A 23,447-nucleotide genomic window follows, 5' to 3' on the forward strand; every position below is an offset into this window, starting at 1 on the left:
GAGAACGACTGACATCTTGATCTTTTCTTACAGATTACATGAACTGAGAATATTTGTTTTTTATATAAATTACTTCATTTAAAAGAAGAGAATTCAAGCTTCATGCCTGTGTGTCTGTATGCCTGTTTGACTGAGTATTCGCTGAGTTATTGTTCATTTTCGGACGCGTTTCAGAATGGACTTCACTGACAGAGAGAAGGCAGAACTCGCTTCGTGTTTATTTTTCTTTATTTGGCAAAAAGCAAAACACTTTGTTTTTATTGTGAGTATACACAAAAATAATACACATTTAACAGAATCGATTGATGTATGAAACGTGTTTGTAATATCAAAGTCAACAGAGCAAAATGAATCTCTTTTGAACTGATAAAAAAAAAAGCGAGCTGGTATCGCCGGCGATACCGCCGACCCCAGGGGGTTAAATGCAAGTGTGATATTGTTTTGAACTTGCTTTAACATATATTAAGTAATTAAAGTTATACTTCAGACATATACATAGATAAACATTCAAATGAACAGTAGTTAAAATGTATGCAGATGATTGGTTGCATAGACTGCAATGGATTTGTGTCTGCATTTACAAAAAACAATGATTATTAGTAAGGGGACTAATGTTTTGTGCATGTAACATGTTGAAATATTGTTTGTACTATTGCCTTCACACACCTCTAGGTTCAGCAGCAGGGGCTGAGGGACCAGGGACTGGGGAGACAGGAGAAGAAGGGGGGGTTCTTTGATCACCCTCTCTCTAATATGGCTCTGTCAAGACAATATTAAATTTTAATACGACACATTGGTAACAATACTCAGAGAGATTTCATTTTTTCATCTGTAAACATGACAACATATATGCCTTGAAATGTGTCTTTATTGGAAACACACCTGTCACTGTCTCCCCTGTTTGTTCTTCGGGGTGTCCCTGGTCCTCGAGGTGGTTGTCCTCTCCGATACGGGCCTCAACCCCCTCCATGTTACTTGTCGTTTCTCGTGGAGTGACGAAGGGGTAGAGGAATCCCAAGATCTGAGAAAACTTCCACCTCTTCCCAGACCCTGCTGCTGACCCACTCCTCTTCTCCATCTCCTTCCTCTTCTCCTTCAGGTACGTGTCCCTGAGGCTTTTCCACTTTTTACGGCAGACATCCTCTGAATAAACACATTATCTTGTTAGTGAAAAGTAGTTGTATATTTGCGGGAAAATAATTGTAAACTAGCAGCACGGCAGCTTGATAACTGATTAGTAGGTCAATAACGTGACTCAAAAGTGAAATTTGAAACATTGTTACATCTTACAATGTTCACAGTGAAGGTTTAAAAATGAATTTAAACAACAGAATTGTCTGGATATTGTGAGAATAATAATAACTGTGCCTGTGTGAGTGACATATAAAGTGCTTAAATGCAACAGACCTATACATAGAAAAACATGAAAATTAACAGTAGCTAAAAAGTGAGAAAATAGTTGTAAACTAGCAGCACGGCAGCTTGCTAGCTGGTTAAGTTAGTAGGTCAATAACGTGAATCAAAAGTGAAATTTGTATATCTTACAACTTACCAGGTTGTACAATCTTCTTCCAATCTTCTTCTCCTCACTAATCTTCTTCCAAGCGAGGTCCTTTTTGTTCCTGTCTCTAAAAAAGTATGAACTTTAGTCATATAACTCCGGGTGACCAGTTTGAATGAGTTTCTCCTCCATTTGGAATGAATGACTTCGAGCGGGAGTTTGTTATGCTATGTCACTTTATGCCACGTGAAGCAAGCAGGCTCCTGATTGGTTAACGCGGCGCGAATTGACGCAGAAGTTCAGATTTTTCAACTCGGGCGGCAGACGCGAATTCGCGTCAAACGCGTGAATGAACAAAAAGCACTAATAAAATCATTTGCGCTTAACGCGCCAGACGCTCAATTCGCGCCATTCGCACGAACTTGACGCGCGAATGAGGTGTATTCGCGTCTACCGCGCCGTGCTCTACGCCTCATTCGCGCCGCAGAAATTTTTTACGCGTGTCTTTGCATTGACTTAACATTGAAATCACTCGCGCCTGACGCGCTATTCGCGTCCGGTGTGAACGCACCATAGCCTACTGGCAGTCTGGCACACGTGGGTGCTCGGTATTTTCCATGGGTGCTCGAGCCCCGGAGCACCCACGGTATCGGCGCCTATGCCTAATACAGTCTCATGTCTTGTTTGGTGTGTTAGATGTCAATGGTTTGATCAAAAATCTTGTAATAATTTTGGTCAGCATGGCCTTAAAGGAATAGTTTACTTAAAAAAGGATAATTCTGCCATTTACTCACCCTCAAGTGGTTTCAAACCTGTATGGATTTCTTTCTACTGCTGAACATAAAGGAAGATAATTTGAAGAATTTCGGTAACCAAACAGTTGATGGGCGCCACTGACTTCCACAGTAGAAAAAAAACAAACATTCATACAGGTTTGAAACAATTTGAGGGTGAGAACTATTCCTTTAAGTTGGTCTGAGTCCAATAGTGACAATCCGATAAAACCAATTCCAATTGCATTCAAGTTTTAATCAAGGCATTTCTATGTTGTCAACTTCAGCATAATCAGTGTAAGATGTGCATGTGAACACTATGTGAATATAGTAGAAGCAGGAATTTATGAAAAACACAATCACTTATTTTGTGCTGTATTTTCCCCTCTTTCTTAAAGGCTCAACTGCAGACGATAGAGATGCTACTCTTCATGAATACACAAAGACCAGCTGTAGACTGAAGGACAAATTAAAACGGGACTACGAGCAGATATTGGTTGGTAATTCAGAGACGGGTCATAAGGAATACCTGAGCGACATCTACACTGATTTATATGTGGTGGGGAATGAGACTGGAGGAAGAGTGAACGACCATGAAGTGATACAGATCGAATCAAATCACAACCGATTGACTGCCAAGGAGATGGCAATCAAGTGTAATGACATGTTTAAAGTCCAGCGTGACACAGATCGACGAAACAGAAAAGTGCTGACAACGGGGATAGCAGGAGTGGGAAAAACTGTCTCTGTCAATAAATTCATCTTTGACTGGGCTAAAGGAACAGAAAATCAGGATATAGTCTTCATATTTCCACTTCCATTCCGTAGACTGAATTTGATTAAAGAAGAGTGCAGTCTCATGGGACTGCTTAACAAATACTTCTTTAGTAGTCCTGAAGAATTGCCCTCTCTTCCTGAAGGTGATGGTAAAGTTATGTTCATCTTTGATGGGCTGGATGAATGTCGCTTTACTTTGAACTTTAAAGAAGATGACACATTTACAAATGTAAATGAAAAAACAACTGTGAGTAAGATAATAATAAACCTTATCAAGAGACACCTGGTTCCCTCTGCTCTCATCTGGATCACATCCAGACCAGCAGCAGCCAGTCTGATACCCCGTGGCTACATTGATCAAGTGACAGAGGTGCGAGGATTTAACGATGAGCAGAAAGAGCAATACTTCAAAAATAACAGCAGACCTGAGGTTGCTGGAAACCTCATCAGTCACATCAAGAAATCCAGGAGTCTGTACATCATGTGCCACATCCCCGTCTTCTGCTGGATCTCTCTTATTGTTCTTCAGCCTCTACTGGCTCAAGAGAACAATGCCAAAACTCCCACAACTCTCACAGGGATGTACACAAGCTTCTTAATTTCTCAGAAGAAACAGATGGAAGAAAAATACTGTGATGAGCCTGAACCTAATTCCAACGCAGTGTCTTTTGATCAGATTATTATGAAGCTTGGGAAACTGGCCTTTCAACAGCTGGAGAAAGGAAACCTGATTTTCTACAAAGAAGATCTTGAGGAATGTGGACTAGATGTCAGTGAAGGGTCGTTGTACTCTGGGTTATGCACTCGAATGTTTCAGGAGGAACAGGGAGCAGCAAGAAACGTTTACAGCTTCGTACATCTCAGCGTACAGGAATTCCTTGCTGCTCTTTATGTGTTTATAATGGGCAAAGACAAGAAAACAAACTCATTTCTTCAATCCTGGAGAGAAAATCTGGCATGGAAACTGTCCAAAAAGCCACTGTTTCAGCTTCATAAGGCTGCAGTCAAGAAAGCTTTACAGAGTGAGAATGGACACCTGGACCTTTTCCTCCGGTTCCTCCTGGGTCTGGAGTCCAATCAGAGTGACCTGAAGGGACTACTGCCAGGACTGGAACTCACAACAGGGGACATGAAAAACACTGCTGACTATATCAAAAAGAAAATAGAGAAGGAGAAATCAGTGGAGAAGACCATCAATCTCTTCCACTGTCTGAGTGAACTGAAAGATGACTTTGTGGAGGAAATCCAGAAGAATCTGAGCTCAGGAAAACTTTCAGCACAGAATCTCTCCACTGCTCAATGGTCTGGTCTGGTGTTTGTGCTCCTGATGTCAGAAGAGGCTCAAGAGACATTTGAACTGCAGAAATACAGAAGATCTGATGAAGCACTGATGAGACTGCTGCCAGTGATCAAAAACACTAGAAGAGCACTGTAAGAGTCTCCTTTACATTCATTTATAAACACTGTTAGTCTTTTGTAATTGCCTTCATTTTAAATGGGTGACTTGATGGCCTAGAATGTTCAGAAAAATTAATAAAAGTAATGTGTGTGAAAATAAATGCTGGTTTGATGTTTTATGAAGAGATAATTATTTTAGCTTGGCTTAATTCACTACAGTTAAAGGTTTTTTCAAGCTCCAGATTATAAACGCTAATAAGCATTACTACTGCTCTTTGTTTTGTTCTCTACACAGGCTACACAGCTGTAATCTCACAGCTCAGTCCTGTGAGAGTTTATCATCAGCTCTACAATCCTCAAACTCCTTTCTGAGAGAGCTGGACCTGAGTAACAATGACCTGCAGGATTCTGGAGTGAAGCTTCTTTCTGATGGACTGAAGAGTCCAAACTGTCAGCTGGAGATACTGAGGTGAATGGTTTTAAAATAATTAACTATGTTATAATCAGAGGCTGACCAATACGCAAGGTAAGCGGCTGCTTAGCACTCCAAGAGACAAAACATTTGCAGGAATGTGATATTTTTCCATATTTATACAGACGTATGACCCACATGGACTGCATAAGTCTAATAACAATATTGTTTGGGGTGAGGGGAAGGGAATGGACTGTATGAAGATTGAATTTGCAACAGTTACTAAAACTGTAAAATGCTTCTATTTCATGCATGATTTGCTTCTGACAGCACTGAACAAGCTAGCAGCGCCATCTAGTGGCTGTGCACAGGACACAGTTAGCATCTCATGCTGGGTACACACCAAAATATTTTTTACAACTTATAAGATTTTCAGAATGTGATAGACCACAAACATGAGGACAAAAAATCCTAGATTTAACCGTTTTGCTCCTATAATGTGTGACACACAAACAGATTTTCAACCAGATTCTCGACTGTGAACACAGGAAATCTCGCAAAATCTTGCAAGACTTCAGAATAATGCAGGAACAAATTGCGATGATAGTGTTTGGAATGATTTTCACAGAAAATTCACAGGAAAAAAATAAAAGTTTTTTTCCCTCTCTCCATCTCTGCTGTCCACATCAATTTCACTTTGTGCTGCGCCATGACTGCGTTTGTTAAGCTTCTGTCCTCCATAATCTCGCTTTCTGATTGGATATTGTTTAGTTTCACGTGATAATCTCCAGAGCGTGCGCGCCTTTTCCTCTGGGTTCCCCTCACACATCAGGATTTCTGATTGTAAATATTCAACATGAATACTTATGATTCATGATCGGGGCGGCTCCGACGTTCTTCCGAGCAGGTTCGGACACTCTTAACACACCTCACACCAAGGGAAAATCTGATAAAATAATCTGTAGAACTATCAAGATAATCAGGACATAGCTAGGATTGTCGGAAGGGGGGGAATCGGCCCAAAATCAAGTCAAGTCAAGTCAAGTCAAGTTTATTTATATAGCGCTTTTCACAACATAGGTTGTATCAAAGCAGCTTCACAGTAATAAATTAAAACAATACATCAATGTTTGTTTCTAGTGGAACGTCCACGTTTGGTAATGCTGATCAATAGTATCGTTGATTGATTAATTAAATTAAATATCCCCAAATATCCCCAACAGAGCAAGCCAAAGGCAACAGTGGCAAGGAACCGAAAAACTCCATCAGGTGACCTAATGGAGAAAAAAAAAAACCTTGGGAGAACCCAGGCTCAGTCGGGGGCCAGTTCTCCTCTGGCGTTTATGAACTAGAGGTCGGATTTAACTGTAAGATTAAAAGTATTATATGAATGCCTGGCTGAAGAGATGCGTCTTTAATCTAGTTTTAAACTGGGAGAGCGAGTCTGAGCAACGAACAATATCCGGAAGACTATTCCAGAGTTTTGGAGCTAAATGTGAAAATGCTCTCCCTCCTTTGGTGGATCTGGATATCCTAGGTATGACCAAAAGCCTCGAATTTAGTGACCTTAAAGAGCGCGATGGATTATAGGGCGATAGAAGATCGGTTAAATAGACTGGAGCTAAGCCGTTTAGGGCTTTATAAGTCAGTAGCAATACCTTATAATTAATACGGGACTTTATAGGTAACCAATGTAGTGATGATAAAATTGGTGTTATATGATCATATTTTCTTGATCTAGTTAGAACTCTAGCGGCGGCATTTTAGACTAACTGTAGCTTGTTTATTGAGGATGCAGGACAACCAGCTAATAAAGCATTACAGTAATCTAGTCTCGAGGTCATGAATGCATGAACTAACTTTTCTGCATCAGAAACAGATAGCATATTACGTAGCTTAGCAATGTTTCTAATGTGGAAAAAGGCTGTTCTTGTAACATATGAAATATGATTTTCAAAAGACAGGTTGCAGTCTAATATAACACCCAGGTCTTTTACTGTAGAGGATGAAGTAACAGGACATCCTACTATGTTAAAGTTGTATTGTGAGAGGTTTTGTGGGTGGTTTTTTGAACCGATGATTAGTACCTCTGTCTTGTCTGGATTTAATAAAAGAAAATTGCGCGTCATCCAATCTTTTATATCTTTAACACACTCTGTCAATTTGGATAATTTAGCGTTTTCATCTGGCCGTGATGAAATATAGATTTGAGTGTCATCAGCATAACAATGGAAACTAATTCCATGTTTCCTTATAATATTTCCAAGTGGCAGCATATATATTGAGAATAATAGAGGGCCTAACACAGATCCCTGCGGCACTCCATAGTTTACTGGAGTTATGATCGATTTTTCTCCATTTAAATAAACAAAATGGTAGCAGTCAGATAAATACGATCTAAACCAGCTTAATGCTTGTCCTTGAACACCAGTATAATTTTGTAGTCGATCTAAGAGTATTGTATGATCTATAGCAGGGGTCGGCAAATAACTTTGGCCGCGGGCCAATATTTTTTTTAGCCAGTAGGTGGCGGGCCAGCTACACGGAGTAGGGATACAAATTAAACCGCTTAAAATACACTCTGTATTCATCCGCTTTATATCCCGACTTGACGGGTCCGCAAAATTTAGATCTCATTTTCAGAATCTCACATTCAAATGTCTCTAATGGAAAGAGAGATTAAGTAGCCTATAACAATTATATAAATGCTATACAAAAATTGTGTTTGTGTCAATAAATATTACTATTTTAACATTGTACTGTCAGCAGAGAAAAAATGTCTCAGAAAAAAAAAAAATGAAATATAAATAACAAATAAATATCAAATCACTCAAGCAACATAAATTAAAACCATATTGCCCTACTGACAAATGAAGTAGGCTATTTTCTGCCAAACTATTTCAAACATCCTTGCAAAAAAAAAGAATGTTGTTGACTGACAATGGTTTCAGTACCAAACAGCTCCTCAGAGCTAGGTGTACAGGTGGTCAGAATGAAGTGCGGATGCGCTGTCAAAACATGTCGGGAGTGGGCTATAATTGTCAGTCAGACCGCCCGCTCCGTCCAAACTGTACACCAGAGTTCTGACCGCTACCGTCTTTATACTTCAAAATAGAGTCCTGCACGGGTTCGGGTACCCGACGGGTCACCCGCAAATTTTGCTCAAACGGGGGAAAAATATCCAACTGTGTCGGATACCGGTGCGGGTCGGGTCGGACACGGGGGAAACACGGGTTTAAAACAATCACATTCAAACGTAAAAATATATGCATATTTTTAGGAACACATCTACAAAAATATGCCTGTATTTCAAGGTTATAAAATAATTTAAAATCCACATCAGTTTATTTGTGCCCACGCACCACACCCTCCCAGGATCTATAACGTTACCTAGGTTACTTTCACTTTTAAAAATTAATCATAACCGCGCGCGCGCGCGATCTGCACTGAGGTGGATCCTGAGGAGTTGAAGAAAAGAATAGCTAGTGGAGATTGTAAAGTTGTCGACAATAGTCATCAAAAATCAAGTCCAGTGTGTGGGAGAAATTTGGAGTTATCTGAAGAAAATATTGTGAAAGGCTTTGCTGCATTTTCGTGTTGGATAGCCGCAAATGTGGAACTTCATCGCAGGAAACACGCAGATAACTGTGGTAACAAAGCATTTCTATCGAACTGTATTTTTCAAATGTAACACTAAGTATGTGTGGTGTGCAGCGCGTGTTTGAACCCAAAATTGTTGATAGATGTAGGCGCGCGGCCACGGCTTTTCTCAAGTAGTGGAAGAGTTTTGGGCAGTTTTTTTATCAGGTAATACATATTATTTATCAGTGTGTTATACCCGAATAAATAATAATGAAAAAAATTTCAAAAGTCGGACTGTAAGCGAATGAGACTTACAGGAGAGCATTTGCTATTCACACCCTTATTAAAATGGCTGTAATCTGTTACCACAATAGTACTTAAAATCCTCTGTTTAAAATGATTTAATTGGTATATGTCTGCTAGGTGTTAAATTAAAATTCAGCATTAAAATTCGTCTAAACCCGTTATTCATTTTTTCTATTTTTGATCTGAGCGCACAATCAGAAAATCGGAAAACGAGTCGTATTCGTTTTTTCATTTTAGTTCAGGAAATAAATAATGGAAAAACAAGTCGTTTTTCATTTTTTTATTTTTGGTTTTAATTTAAAAAAAAAAAAAAACGATTGAACGAATGATACGCGGGGCCTATTTGTAAACCGTTAGGCCTATTGTAAAATAAAAATAGGCTGATTTAAAAAAAAAAAAAAACGGACTTCCAAAATAATCCGGCGGGCCAGAAAATATTGCTGGCGGGCCAGTTTTGGCCCGCGGGCCGCCTATTGCCGACCCCTGATCTATAGTATCGAACGCAGCACTAAGATCAAGTAAAACTAATATTGAGATACAGCCTTGGTCAGAAGCTAAAAGTAAATCATTTGTGATTTTAACGAGCGCAGTTTCAGTGCTATGATGCGGCCTGAACCCAGACTGAAACTTTTCATAGGTGTCATTTTCTTGCAAGAAAGAGCCCAGTTGAGCGGACACAACTTTTTCTAGTATTTTAGACATAAAAGGTAGATTTGAAATGGGTCTATAATTTGCTAGATTATGTGGATCTAATTGTGGTTTCTTAATGAGAGGTTTTTTAACTGCCAGTTTAAATGTTCTTGGAACATAACCTAAAGGTAAAGACGAGTTAATAATATTGAGGAGAGGCTCTTCCACTATAGGTAACACTTCTTTCAATAGTTTAGTTGGTATAGGATCTAGTAAACATGTTGTTGTTTTAGATGAAGTGATAAGTTTATTTAACTCTTTTTGTTCTATAGTTGTAAAGCACTGTAATTGTTCTTGCGGGGTGATAATCGAGGCTGAATTATAAGGCGCGATTGAGGATTGAACGTTTACAATTGTGGTTCTGATGTTTTCTATTTTCTCAGTGAAGAACTTCATGAAATCATTACTACTAAACTGTAACGGAATATTTTGTTCAGGAGACATCTGTTTATTTGTTAGTCTAGCCACGGTGTTAAATAAGAACCTAGGATTGTTATGGTTGTTTTCTATTAGTTTGCGGAGATGCTCAGCCCTGGCCTCTTTTAGGGCCTTTTTATAACGTGACATACTGTCTTTCCATGCGATTCTAAAGACCTCTAAGTTATTTTTTTTCCATTTACGCTCTAAATTACGGGTTTCTCTCTTTAGAACATGCGTAGTATTGTTGTACCATGGTGCTTTACTTTTCTCTCTGACCTTTTTTAATCTAATGGGTGCAACAATATCCAATGTTCCAGAGAGAATGGTGCTCATAGTGCTAGTTAATTCCTCAAGTTCATCTGTTTGTTTGGGTTCACTGAGCAGCTGAGACAGATCAGATAAGCTATTTGAAAAATTATCTATGGTGGATGGAAGGATTGTTCTGCCTAATCGATAACGCGGCGCAGCATGATATATTACAGGAGTACGTAATATGCAAGTTACCATGTAATGGTCAGTGACATCGTCACTTTGTGGAATGATATCTATATCGGTTGGATCGGTTCCATGTGATATAATTAAATCGAGTGTATGATTAAAACGATGAGTTGGTCCGGTAACGTTTTGCTTGACCCCAAAGGAGTTTAATAAATCTGTAAACGCAGCCCCTAGCGCATCATTTGAATTATCTACGTGGATATTAAAGTCTCCAACAATTAATGCTTTATCGAAATTAACTAATAGGTCTGAGAGAAAATCTGCAAACTCTTTTAGGAAATCAGCGTAAGGCCCAGGCGGTCTATATACGGTAGCCAAGGCTAAAGATAATAGGGATGTTTTTCAAACATCTAAGAGCGTAACATTTAGTACAAGTACTTCAAACGAAATAAACTTATAGCCCGTTTTCTGAGTAACATTGAGAATATCTCTATAGATTGTTGCAACACCGCCGCCACGACCAATCAGACGGGGCTCGTGCTTATAGGAGTATCCTGATGGAGTAGACTCATTTAGACCGAAATAATCATTTGGTTTAAGCCAGGTTTCAGTAAGGCAAAGTACATCGAAGCTATTATCTGTGACTATTTCATTTACAATAACTGCATTAGGTGTGAGTGATCTAATGTTTAGAAGACCTAGCTTTAGAAATTGTTTTTGATTACTAATAGCAACATTTTCTGGTTTAATAACAATTAGATTTTTTCTAGATCCTGCAGTAGATTTATTATTTGATCTCACTAAACGAGGAATAGACACAGTTTCTATGCAATGTTCTACCCTATTTATATCAGTTAAATTGGTGCAGCAGAGACTATGATTTGGACTTTTGGTTACTAGTCAAAAGGTATTTAACATTTTGGAGATGTTATCTGACAGAAGATCCGATCCGAATCTGCTTGGGTGTAAGCCATCAGCACGGTAAAGCCTAGGACGCTCCCAAAACAGATTCCAATTATTTACAAAGAGCAGTTTCTGCTCATTGCACCATGACATTAACCATTCATTTAGCGCGAATAATCTACGAAACTTTTCATGACCTAGTCGGTACGTGGGAAGCGGTCCTGACACAATGATCGTTATATCAGGCGATGTGCTGCGTACCGTATCGATCAGATTCCTGAAGTCTTTCTTCAGAACTTCCGTCTGGCGCAGCCTGATGTCGTTCACTCCTGCGTGCAAGACCACAGTTCCAACGCGCTCGTTATCGTTCAGAATCTCGGGAACGTGAGCAGCGATTTCAGAAACACGAGCACCAGGAAAGCAGTGACTATGCACCTTACTTTTATTTAATGTAGCGTATTCGTGTCGAACGATGGAATCGCCGATGATCACAGCATCGTGTTCTGTTTCGCGAAGAGGGGAGAAGCGGTTTTGTGTGGATATCTCGAAAACCGGGAGGGTCGGAGAGAGTTTTCTTGGTCTAGACCTGACTCGCGTCTTCCGCTGCGGAACCATCCAGGCTTCGTGGTGGCATGTTGGAGCCGGAGTGAACGAGACCATGGCTGATCGCGACCTCGACGCTCGGGACCGATGTTGAGAAACGCACGGAGTAGACGAGGTCGGAGTCAGCGGGTTAGTAACGTTAATCTCTGATTTGTGTGCATCGGCGCGTGATGTTTCAAGAGCCAAACGCCGGTCTATCAGCTCGGCTTTTCTCACTAAAAGGTCGTGGATCTGTTTCTCAACAGCTTCCAGCTCAGACTGCACCGCGTGCAGCCTGCACCAAAAGGTAGACTACTTACATCTGATATATTCGCCATTTTAACAGATGGACAGTACGTTAAGTTAGCAACGACGCTACCAGTGATGCTATCAATATTAATACTAATTTATGGCTGAAGTCTTGGATATAATCCGTCTTTTTAGTGGTACGGGTGTAGAGTAGACGCACGATAGGCGAAAAAATGTTTGTTTGTAAATGAGTGCGGAGAAGACGCGTTCAGCCGTGATCCACGGACGTAACCTATAAGAGTATCCAGCGTTGGATCACTAGGCTTGAGACGCGTCTGCTCAACAGTCCGCGTTGTAACTATGAGGTGAGGAAAAGTAGAAAATGTTCGTTGTAAGTGAGTTTAAAGAGAAATCAAGAATTATAAATCAATCGATGGAGCTCCAAAGACAACAACGCGTTCAGACGCGACGCATGCGCATTCGAAACAGGAAGTCGAAAGGGTTGTCAACCCACCAATGTTGGGTTGACACACACACAACAAAGCTGTAAACAACAAAGACGATGCAAAATCAGCCCAATTATCTTTTGGTGTGTACCCAGCATCAGCCAGGATTCAAATTTAACACCACACACAAAATGGGGATTAACTGAAACAGAGTAACTTATCAGTTTTTTTTTATTAACACTAACAATGCATTTTTAAGAGAACAGGATATGGCTTCGTATGAATATCAAATTGTGAAGGTGTGGTGTATTCATATAAATAAACATTCTGACTGTAAGGACCAGGGTTAGAGCTAGACTGTGAGGGCTGAATGTAGAAGGCTAATGATAAAGTTATTCCAAAACTGAAACTCCAGTTGTTCCAAGGGGTCAATACAAAAAGCCAAGAGGGTGATTGTTTCCCAAAAAGGTCAATTAAAAACATCTTGCAGGCCTAGACAGTTCAGAAAAAACGAATAAAGTAATGTGTGTGAAAATAAATGCTGGTTTAATGTTTTATGAAGAGATCATTGTTTTAGCTTTGCTTAATTCACTACAGTTAAAGTTTTTTTCAAGCTCCATATTATAAACGCTAATAGGCATTATTACTGTTCTTTGTTTTGTTCTCTACACAGGCTACACAGCTGTAATCTCACAGCTCAGTCCTGTGAGAGTTTATCATCAGCTCTACAATCCTCAAACTCCTTTCTGAGAGAGCTGGACCTGAGTAACAATGACCTGCAGGATTCTGGAGTGAAGCTTCTTTCTGATGGACTGAAGAGTCCAAACTGTCAGCTGGAGATACTGAGGTGAATGGTTTTAAAATAATTAACTATGATATAATCAGGATGACTTAACCAGTAAGCGGCCGCTTAGCACCCCAAGAGACAAAACATTTGCAGGAATGTGATATTTTTCCATATTTATACAGACGTATGACCCACATGTACTGCATAAGTCTAAGAAAAATATTGTTTGGGGTGAGGGGAATGGAAATGGACTGTATGAAGATTGAATTTGCAACAGTTAATAAAACTGTAAAATGCTTCTATTTCATGCATGATTTGCTTCTGACAGCACTGAACAAGCTAGCAGCGCCATCTAGTGGCTGTGCACAGGACACAGTTAGCATCTCATGCTGGGTACACACCAAAATATTTTTTACAACTTATAAGATTTTCAAAATGTGATAGACCACAAACATGAGGACAAAAAATCCTAGATTTAACCGTTTTGCTCCTATAATGTGTGGTGTGCCATGATGTGACAAAGACAGCACACCACACACAAAAAGATTTTCAACCAGAGTCTTGACTGTGAACACAGGAAATATTGCAAAATCTCGCAAGACTTCAGAATAATGCAGGAACAAATTGCGATGATAATGTTTGGAATGATTTTCACAGAAAATTCACGGGAAAAAAAGAAAAGGGTTTTTTTCCATCCCTCCATCTCTGCTGTCCACATCAATTTCACTTTGTGCTGCGCCATGACTGCATTTGTTATGCTTCTGTCTTCCATAATCTCGCTTTCTGATTGGATATTGTTTCGTTTCACGTGATAATCTTCAGAGCGTGCGCGCCTTTTCCTCTGGGTTCCCCTCACACATCAGGATTTCTGATCGTAAATATTCAACATGTTGAATATTTACGATTCGCGATCTGGGCGGCTCCGACGTTCTTCCGATCAGGTTCAGACACTCTTAACACACCTCACACCTAGGGAAAATCTGATAAAATAATCTGTAGAACCATCAAGATAATTAGGACATAGCTAAGATTGTCAAAAGGGGGGAAATCAGCCCAAAATCTGCCTGATTAACTTTTGGTGTGTACCCAGCATCAGCCAGGGTTCAAAATTAACACCACACACCAAATGGCAACTAACTGAAACAGAGTAACTTATCAGTTGGCCTGGATTTTTAAACAATGCATTTTTAAGAGAACAGGATATGGCTTAGTATGATTATCAAATTGTGAAGGTTGTGATGTATTCATATAAATATACATTCTGACTGTAAGGACCAAGGTTAGAGCTAGGCTGTGAGGGCTGAATGTAGAAGGCTAATGATAAAGTTATTGCAAAACTGTAACTCCAGTTGTTCCAAGGGGTCAATACAAAAAGCCAAGAGGGTAAGTGTTTCCCAAAAAGGTCAATTAAAAACATTTAAAAATTAGTGATGTGACGTTCAGCACTGAGGCTTCGAAGCTTGTATTAACAAAAAATACACATCACACACTGAACCAGTGTATCGGAGCTTGATTCGTTTTGCCATAACCACGTGATCTGTGACGTCTGAAGCTTCGTTTCCACACACAGTCACGTGACTGCTTCATATTCAGATTTAAAAAAAAACGCAAGCCCCTTGAGCAGGTTTCGAGTGTCATGCCCTTCAGTAGTAGTATAAAAAAAGAAAAAAAGAAATAGACTTAGCCCTCACACTGTTGAACAAGTCGTGTCCCTTAATAAAAAAACTTTAATTTATTAAATTACCCACCAAATAAAATGTCAGCTCCCCAGTTCACAAGCACTTTCACTACCCAGTTCACAAGCACTTCACCATTCCACAACAATTTTCTTTTATTTTGATTATATATGAGCCTTGCCTATGAACTTGTAGGATTAGGACTGAGGCTAAAGTTTATGTGAATAAGGCTGCATTTGTAGATCAAAGCAGATTCATAAGAATTGTTTCTGTACAAGTGAATTAGTCCCATTTATTATTATTATTTTTTCATAAATTAATTCATACAGTTGTTTGTTCATACATTGTATAAGAACTACATCAAAACTAACACATGAATTATGAGGATTAATTGTATTGCTTTGTGGTTTACAGAGCACAACGTGATTTGTTAAATGAAAAAAAAATGAAAATAAAATAAAATTTCATAAAATGAAAATAAAAACGGTCTTCTGGGACAGAAAGGCAGCTTTTCCAGCTTTTGACCACAAGATGTCGTTAGTGTGCAATGTGTTGAAAAGCTTTGAGTAAGGGACCGTTCGGTATTTATGGAAGGGGCCACCGGAGGAAAATAGGGGAGGGTCATGTCTTTTTATTCTTTGTTGAGGGGAGGGTCATCCAACTTTTTTAGTCTAGGGGGAGGGTCACCCAACATTTATATTCATGAAAACAACAACATTTCAAAGTGGCTTGTTTGGTGCTATTTTTTTCCATTTAGCTCCATGTTGATCTCGCGTTATCAACCCCCCTTCGATATCAGATGGGTCTGACCCAACAAAAATCCAGTTTGGCGCTGTTTGACAGTGCGCGCGCACTTCAGTTCGCGCTTAGAAAAAGTGCATCATGTCAGAACAGAACGCCAATGAAATGTTTACCTGGCAAAGCTTTAAAGCACGAGCAAATAATGAACTTTTGTGATTGCGAATAAGTGCACAGTGTCCTGTGAGTGTAACTCTACCGCCGCATTAACATGTGTGACGTGAATGTACGTCGAGTTTTACAGTATTGGGACAGTATATATTTACAGCCAGAACCGCAGCTGATAGAATGTGCGCTATAGCGCGATACTACCATATTTTAGTTTCCATTCTTATTTTGTTTCCACGATGTGTAAGATGTAGGGCTACCACATCTTTAAATTAATATTAGTATTATAAATTCGTTAAAATTGGGTGATTTCTGTGTTATGGACGTGAGTGACATTTGCAGTCAAAACTCAGAAAATGCATTTAATACCAATATTTTGAAACGTCTGAAAGGAGTCAAGACATTAGAAAAATATCAGTCTACACATGCGTTTTATATTTAATATGAGGGAAATACACATGTGACGTGACACAAAAAATCTTTAACTTTTAGGTGGCAAAATATTTTTTAAGTCAAGTCAAGTCATCTTCATTTATATAGCGCTTTTAACAATGTAGATTGTCTCAAAGCAGCTTTACAGAGATAAATGTATAATTTAACGTAAGATTGTTTTGGCTTTATAGCGGTTCTTTAATAAAGTTATTTTCCAGCTAAAGTTAGTTTTGATTGATTCGCTTCTGTCGCAACGATCATTTGTTTTTAAATTAGGGCCGCCAAGACGACACCATTCTCTCTACACAGACTTTAAACGCTGTCGTGGAAATTACTTTCACAACTTTAAATAATAATTGGAAGACAGCTGGAAATTTCAAAAGTTATAAAGATCTTTATTTCTTGCAAGAAAGGCTGTTCACCCATCAGTCAGAGTCTGATAAGAGAAGGCCCTGACTTCTCCTTTTTGCCCAGCTTATATACCCTTAACACATCCTGGTCTGTCTTAAAAGATCGCCTTGGTTACCTTAAAAGGATTTTTGTTCAAGATCTCTTGTCTAACATAAATTCTATCTAGACAGAACAATATCACGTCTGCAAAAGTTTCCTGTTATTAGCTGCAGCTTTTTCACACATTTTGCTTATCTCTATTTTCATCAAAGCTGCGCACATACTTTTCACACTTGAAGTATACAATAGGTCACTTGAAGTACACATTGTCTCTTTGTCACTTAGTCTTCTAACCCAGAACATCTTGTCCCTGCAAGCTTATCTTAACTTATACATTTCTAAAACTTGGTTACATATCTTTAATAATGTACTTTAGCTTATATGATTATATTTCTTTAAATGCTTATGAGTAAAAATAAATGTTCAACGTTAACACAAGTTGCACACATCTGAAAGTAAAAAACACATCTAAATGTAAAATTTCCATTACAACGCGAACCTGTGAGAAACGCTGATGGCGTTCAGATGCGCATTAAGAACGGGTTCTATAGTTATGTGCGTTTGAATATATGTGTGCAGGTTTGGAATTCCCTAAAAACCAAGCCTATACAAATTACTGGTGTTTCCTTATAGTTTTGATTCAGAATTTTATTTTATTTTATCAATTCGGGGTAGATACGCAAATTGAGTTTTCCCGACGACGCTTTATCTGTAGAGTGGGAAAGGGATCCTCCATAGGGAGAGGCTAGTTTGCACTTCAGCACTGCGTTGACATCGGGTCCAGGCGAAGGTCCTTCATCAGGTCTGGAAACGGCCTGGATCCGGCAGGCTGCGGGAAAACCTTGGGATAAACAAAGACACTAAAATTAGCGTAGATGCCATTCTTCTCATGATGTAACAAGTACATCAGGATTTATGGGAAGTGTTCCCGGTTCCAGCTGACCTAATCTATGCAGCCTAATATTGAATTATAGACGTCTATAATGTATTATGTGAACGCTATGTCAAAGAGATGTGTCTTTAATCTATATTTAAACTGACAGAGTGTGTCTGCTTCCCGGACAATAGTAGGAAGGCTGTTCCAAAGTTTTGGTGCTAAATAGGAAAAGGATCTACCGCCAGCAGTTGATTTTGATATTCTAGGTATTATCAACTGGCCGGAATTTTGAGATCGCAATAGACGTGAAGGAGTATAATGCGTTAAGAGCTCGCTCAAGTACTGCGGAGCTAAACCATTTAGTGCTTTGTAAGTAATCAGCAATATTTTAAAATTGATGCGATGTTTAATAGGGAGCCAGTGCAGTTTTGACAGAACCGGGCTAATATGGTCATACTTCCTGGTTCTGGTAAGAACTCGAGCTGCTGCGTTTTGAACTAGCTGTAGTTTGTTTATTAAGCGTGCAGGGCAACCACCCAGTAGAGCATTACAATAATCTAGCCTTGATGTCATGAACGCATGAACTAATTGTTCCGCATTTGTCAATGAGAGCATATGACGTAATTTAGATATATTTTTAAGATGGAAAAATGCGGTTTTACAGATACTAGACACGTGACTTTCAAATGAAAGATTGGTATCAAAGAGCACACCCAGGTTCCTAACCGACGACGAAGACTTAACAGAGCAGCCATCAAGTGTTAGACAGTATTCTAGGTTATTACGTGAGGAAGTTTTTTGTCCAATAATTAGAATCTCTGTTTTTTCAGAATTTAGAAGTAGGAAATTACGAGTCATCCAATTTTTTATATCAGCTATGCATTCTGTTAATTTAGTGAATTGGTAAGTTTCGTTAGGTTTTGAAGAAATATAGAGCTGAGTATCGTCGGCATAACAGTGGAAGCTAATTCCATGTTTCCTAATGATATCTCCTAAGGGTAGCATGTACAGAGTGAACAGCAGCGGTCCTAGTACTGAGCCTTGTGGTACGCCATACTGAACTTGTGATTGATAAGACATCTCTTCATTTACTGCTACAAACTGATAACGGTCAGATAAGTATGATTTAAACCATGCTAGTGCAATTCCACTAATTCCAACATAGTTTTCTAGTCTATTTAAAAGAATGTTGTGGTCTATGGTGTCAAACGCAGCACTAAGATCGAGTAACACTAATAGAGAGACACAACCACGATCGGATGATAAGAGCAAATCATTTGTTACTCTAACGAGAGCAGTCTCAGTACTATGGTATGGTCTAAATCCGGACTGAAAATCCTCGCAGATATCATTTCTTTCTAGAAAGGAACATAGTTGTGAAGATACTGCCTTTTCTAGTATCTTTGACAGAAAAGGTAGATTCGAGATCGGCCTGTAATTGACTAATTCTGAAGGATCAAGTTGAATTTTTTTAACAAGCGGTTTAATCATAGCCAGCTTAAAGTTTTTTGGTACGTATCCTAGAGACAAAGACGAATTAATGATAATAAGAAGAGGATCTATGACCTCTGGAAGCATCTCTTTCAGTAGCTTAGTCGGTATAGGGTCTAACATACATGTTGTAGATTTAGATGATTTAACAAGTTTAGTAAATTCTTCCTCTCCTATAGCAACGAATGAATCAAATTTTTCCTCAGGAAGACTACAATGCACTGCCTGATGCGATACTGTAGTAGACGGTTGCATAGTTATAATTTTATCCCTGATATTATCAATCTTATAAGTGACGAAGTTCATAAAGTCATTACTGCTGTGCTGCTTGGAACCTTCTGTGTTTGAAGCTTTCTTTTTCGTTAGTTTAGCCACTGTTTCAAATAAATACCTAGGATTATGTTTATTTTCTTCTAATAGGTTTGAAAAATAAGCAGATCTAGCAGCTTTTAAAGCCTCTCTGTATGCAATCGAGCTCTCTTTCCATGAAATGCGAAATACCTCTAGTTTTGTTTTCTTCCAGTTGCGCTCCATTTTTCTGGCTGCTCTCTTAAGGGCCTGAGTGTGCTCGTTGTACCACGGCGTTGGATTATTTTCTTTAATCTTCTTTAAGCGCAAAGGAGCAACTGTGTCTAAAGTGCTGGAAAAGAGAGAGTTAAAAGTTTCTGTTGCAATATCAAGTTTTTCTAAGCTATCCGGGATGCTAAATGAAACTAATCAGGAAGATTATTAATAAAGCAATCTTTAGTGGCAGAAGTGATAGGTCTAACATATTTGTAACACGGAGTCGGCTTTGTAGCCTTGGCTAAATGTAATTTACACGAGACTAGATAATGATCTGAGATGTCATCGCTCTGCTGCAGAATTTCAACGGCATCAACATCTATTCCATGTGATAATATTAGATCTAGAGTATGATTACGACGATGAGTAGGTCCTGACACGTGTTGTCTAACTCCAATTGAGTTTACAATGTCTTTAAATGCCAAACCCAATGCATCTTTTTCATTATCGATGTGTATATTAAAATCACCAACAATTAGTACTTTATCTGCAGCCAATACTAACTCTGATAGAAAGTCCGCAAATTCTTTGATAAAGTCTGTATGGTGCCCTGGTGGCCTGTATACAGTAGCCAGCACAAATCTCAAACGTGATTTATCATTTATACTATATATTTTTACATTAAGCACTAACACTTCAAAAGAATTATATTCGAAACTTGATTTCTTAGTGGTTTTGAAAATATTACTATAAATTACAGCAACACCACCCCCTTTGCGTTTAAGACGAGGTTCATGTTTATAACAGTAATCTTGCGGGGTGGACTCATTTAAAGTAATGTAATCGTTTGGTTTTAGCCAGGTTTCTGTCAAACACAGCACATCTAGGTTACTTCAAAAGCACTCATTGTTAATGATATGATTTCAGATAATAAGCGATCGAATATTCAGCAACCCAAGCTTTAGCATTTGCTCATCTGTATTATAGCTGTTTTTTATTTGTTGAACATCAATTAAATTTTTAACCTTAGATAGGTTTAAACATTTTTTGGATTTCCAAATTCGGGGAACAGACACAGTCTCTATATGATGATAGCTAGGTGAAAGAGGCTCTATGTGATGGGATTGATCTGACCTGGGTGACGCGAGGCCGCTAGCAGACGGTTGGTTTAGCCAGTCTGTCTGCTTCCTGACCTGGTGCCCAATTTGTCATGTTTGAGCTCTAAGACTATGAGCCATATTACTAGAGAGAAGAGCAGCACCATCCCAGGAGGGATGAATACCATCTCTTTTCAACAGGTCAGGTTTGCCCCAAAAACTTTTCCAATTGTCTATGAATTCTATATTATTACACGGACACCACTCAGACAGCCAGCGATTCAGTGAACACAATCTACTAACTATCTCATCACTCCTGCGAACAGGAAGGGGGCCAGAGCAAATTACAGTGCCTGACATCGTACTTGCGAGTTCACACACCTCTTTAATATTAATTTTGGTGATCTCCGACTGGCGGAGTCGAACATCATTAGTGCCGACATGAATAATGATCTTAGAGAATTTACGATTAGCATTAGCCAGCACTTTTAAATTTGCTTTGATGTCAGGCGCTCTGGCTCCCGGCAAACATGTGACTATGTTCGCTGGTGTCTCTATTTTCACGTTCCGTGTGATCGAATCACCAATTACTAGGGCACAATCAACAGAATTCTCAGTGGGTGTTTCACTGAGCGGGGCAAATCGATTTGTTGTGGTAATCGGAACGGAAGAGTGGTTTTTTGATCCGCGACTAGAGCGATCCCTCACTGTCACCCATTTGTCCGGCTGCACAGGCACTACTTCAGCTGGAACCGAATCATGTAAAGAGTTAATGCTAGGCGCATCCAAAATAGTATCTAAAGCTCTAGCACTCTTACTATCCTCAATTAAGGTTTGGATGCGTGTCTCTAATTCTGAAATCTTCTCTGTCAGCCTAACTGACTCCTTGCATTTATCACATATAAATCCTACATTGCCAACAGAGAAGCCTATGCTAAACATGTGACATGAAGTGCAGGTGACAATAACAGGACAAGACATTACTCACCGTGTTTGTTGACTGATTATTACTTACCTGAGCTTTTATTAACTCAAAGGCGCGAGCACGCGAGAGAAAAATAAATAAATAAAACAGCTGAGCGCACGGGTGGCGCGTTAACAGGCTAGCAGTAAGTTAGCGAATTAGCGTGTTGTGCTAGTAGTAACGGAAGCTAGCGATGTCAATCTGAGATGTTGGGTAAGCTGTATTTAGTATAAACAACTACAAATTGTAGTAAATGATGGTTCAAAACAAAGAAATACGAGGCTAAGACGGAGCTTACAGCACCGGAGCAAACAAACTCACAGCAGGCAGAAAGGCAGACAGGAGCAATCGATCAGCAATCGATGTCTTAGAGAACGAGACATCGTTCTCTAAGAATTTTTAGTAATTTTTAGTCATTCTATAAATTACACTGTGCAAACCAAAAGATATATACCCACCGGATTAATAAAGATCGGCCTCCACAGAACATAAAATATTATATTATTGTTTTCGCATTTATGTGAAAAAAAAAAAAAAAATGTTACGGGCGTGACAGTTCTCCATTACGGACATGACTGCTCTGAAAGCGAAATTTCACAGAGACCTCAAACAGAAAGCACAAAGCCTTTCTTTAAAGTGAATTTCGTTTTTTTATTAATTGTATCTTAATATTAATCAATGTTTAATCTGGATTTAATAAATAAGAAGTAAATTTAGTAAAAATAGATAATCATGACACGGAGGCGTGGGCGAGTGAACTGGACTCTTGTCTCATAAATGAACCGAAACTCAGCGTAAGGTATGCTACTTGCCTCACAGACCTGAGAAATATATAGAAAGCTTGAAATGTCTACTTTTAAACAGAACAATTCAAAACGAAGGAAAACAGACTGCTTTCTGCTTATGAAATGTGCATTTCTCTCTGGCGCGTTCTGAGAAGATCGCGACGCATCGTCAACTTCATCTTTTCAGTCGACACAGAAAACACTTGTTTATTAATAAACAATTAAAATGTCTCCTTGCTATATTTGACATATTAGTAATCATTACTTTTGCCGGTTCTTTGTGACAGCTTTTAGATGCTTTATTGGCAGCGCCACCCACATGTTGAACGAGTCACACCGCATCAGCACCGAAAACATGATTTTTTTCAAATCTAAAATCAAAAATCGTGATACGAACCGAATCGTAGGTTTGGTCTATCGTTACAGCCCTAGTAAGATGAGAAATCAAGAGTTTAACGTTATGGTTTAAAAAAAAAAAACAAAAAAAAAAAACAATGGCTATCTGAACATCTTTGCCAAGCGCAAACCAGTACAGAAGTAGGCTAATCAATAAATTATCGGGGAGGGTCATGCCTTTTTTCACAATCATTTTGGAGGGTCATAGAAAAATGTATTGCTGGCGAAGGGAGGGTCATGTCTTTTTTGACAACAGATCTCAAAACTCCTCCGGTGGCCCCTTAAATAAAAAACGAACAGTCCCTAATGAACCATTTTATGATAGAGTTGAGGGGGAAAGCCCTGGGGTCTCATTTATAAAACTGTGCATAGGAACCTTACTAAAAAGTGTACGTGCGCCTGAAAGCCAAAAATGGCGTACGCAAAAAAATATTCAGACTTATAAAACCGTTCGTACGCCAGAACCTGCGCAGAATTCACTTTATAAATCCCAGTCAGCGGAATATTGTGCGCACATGCGTCTCCACCCCGAAATAACCATATATGGAGCTTACAATGCCTAGTTTTACTATGCATACCCTCATCTGCATATCATTTGCATATGA

The 23,447-nt window shown here is 39.0% G+C and overlaps 1 protein-coding gene across 1 annotated transcript in view; it reads left to right on the forward strand.

Annotated features, from left to right (window-relative positions):
* The window catches only part of LOC307157610 (uncharacterized protein), a 178,346-nt gene that overhangs the window by 67,149 nt on the left and 87,750 nt on the right, over positions 1-23,447 (forward strand). Inside the window, exons 9-11 of the mRNA XM_079869539.1 lie at positions 2,673-4,482; positions 4,745-4,918; positions 13,151-13,324. Coding sequence (XP_079725665.1) covers positions 2,673-4,482; positions 4,745-4,918; positions 13,151-13,324 — 2,158 coding nt within the window. The remainder of the gene's footprint in view (positions 1-2,672; positions 4,483-4,744; positions 4,919-13,150; positions 13,325-23,447) is intronic.

Source organism: Squalius cephalus (genome assembly GCF_949319135.1).
Source record: "Squalius cephalus genome assembly, chromosome: 4".
Classification (NCBI taxonomy): Eukaryota; Metazoa; Chordata; class Actinopteri; order Cypriniformes; family Leuciscidae; genus Squalius; species Squalius cephalus.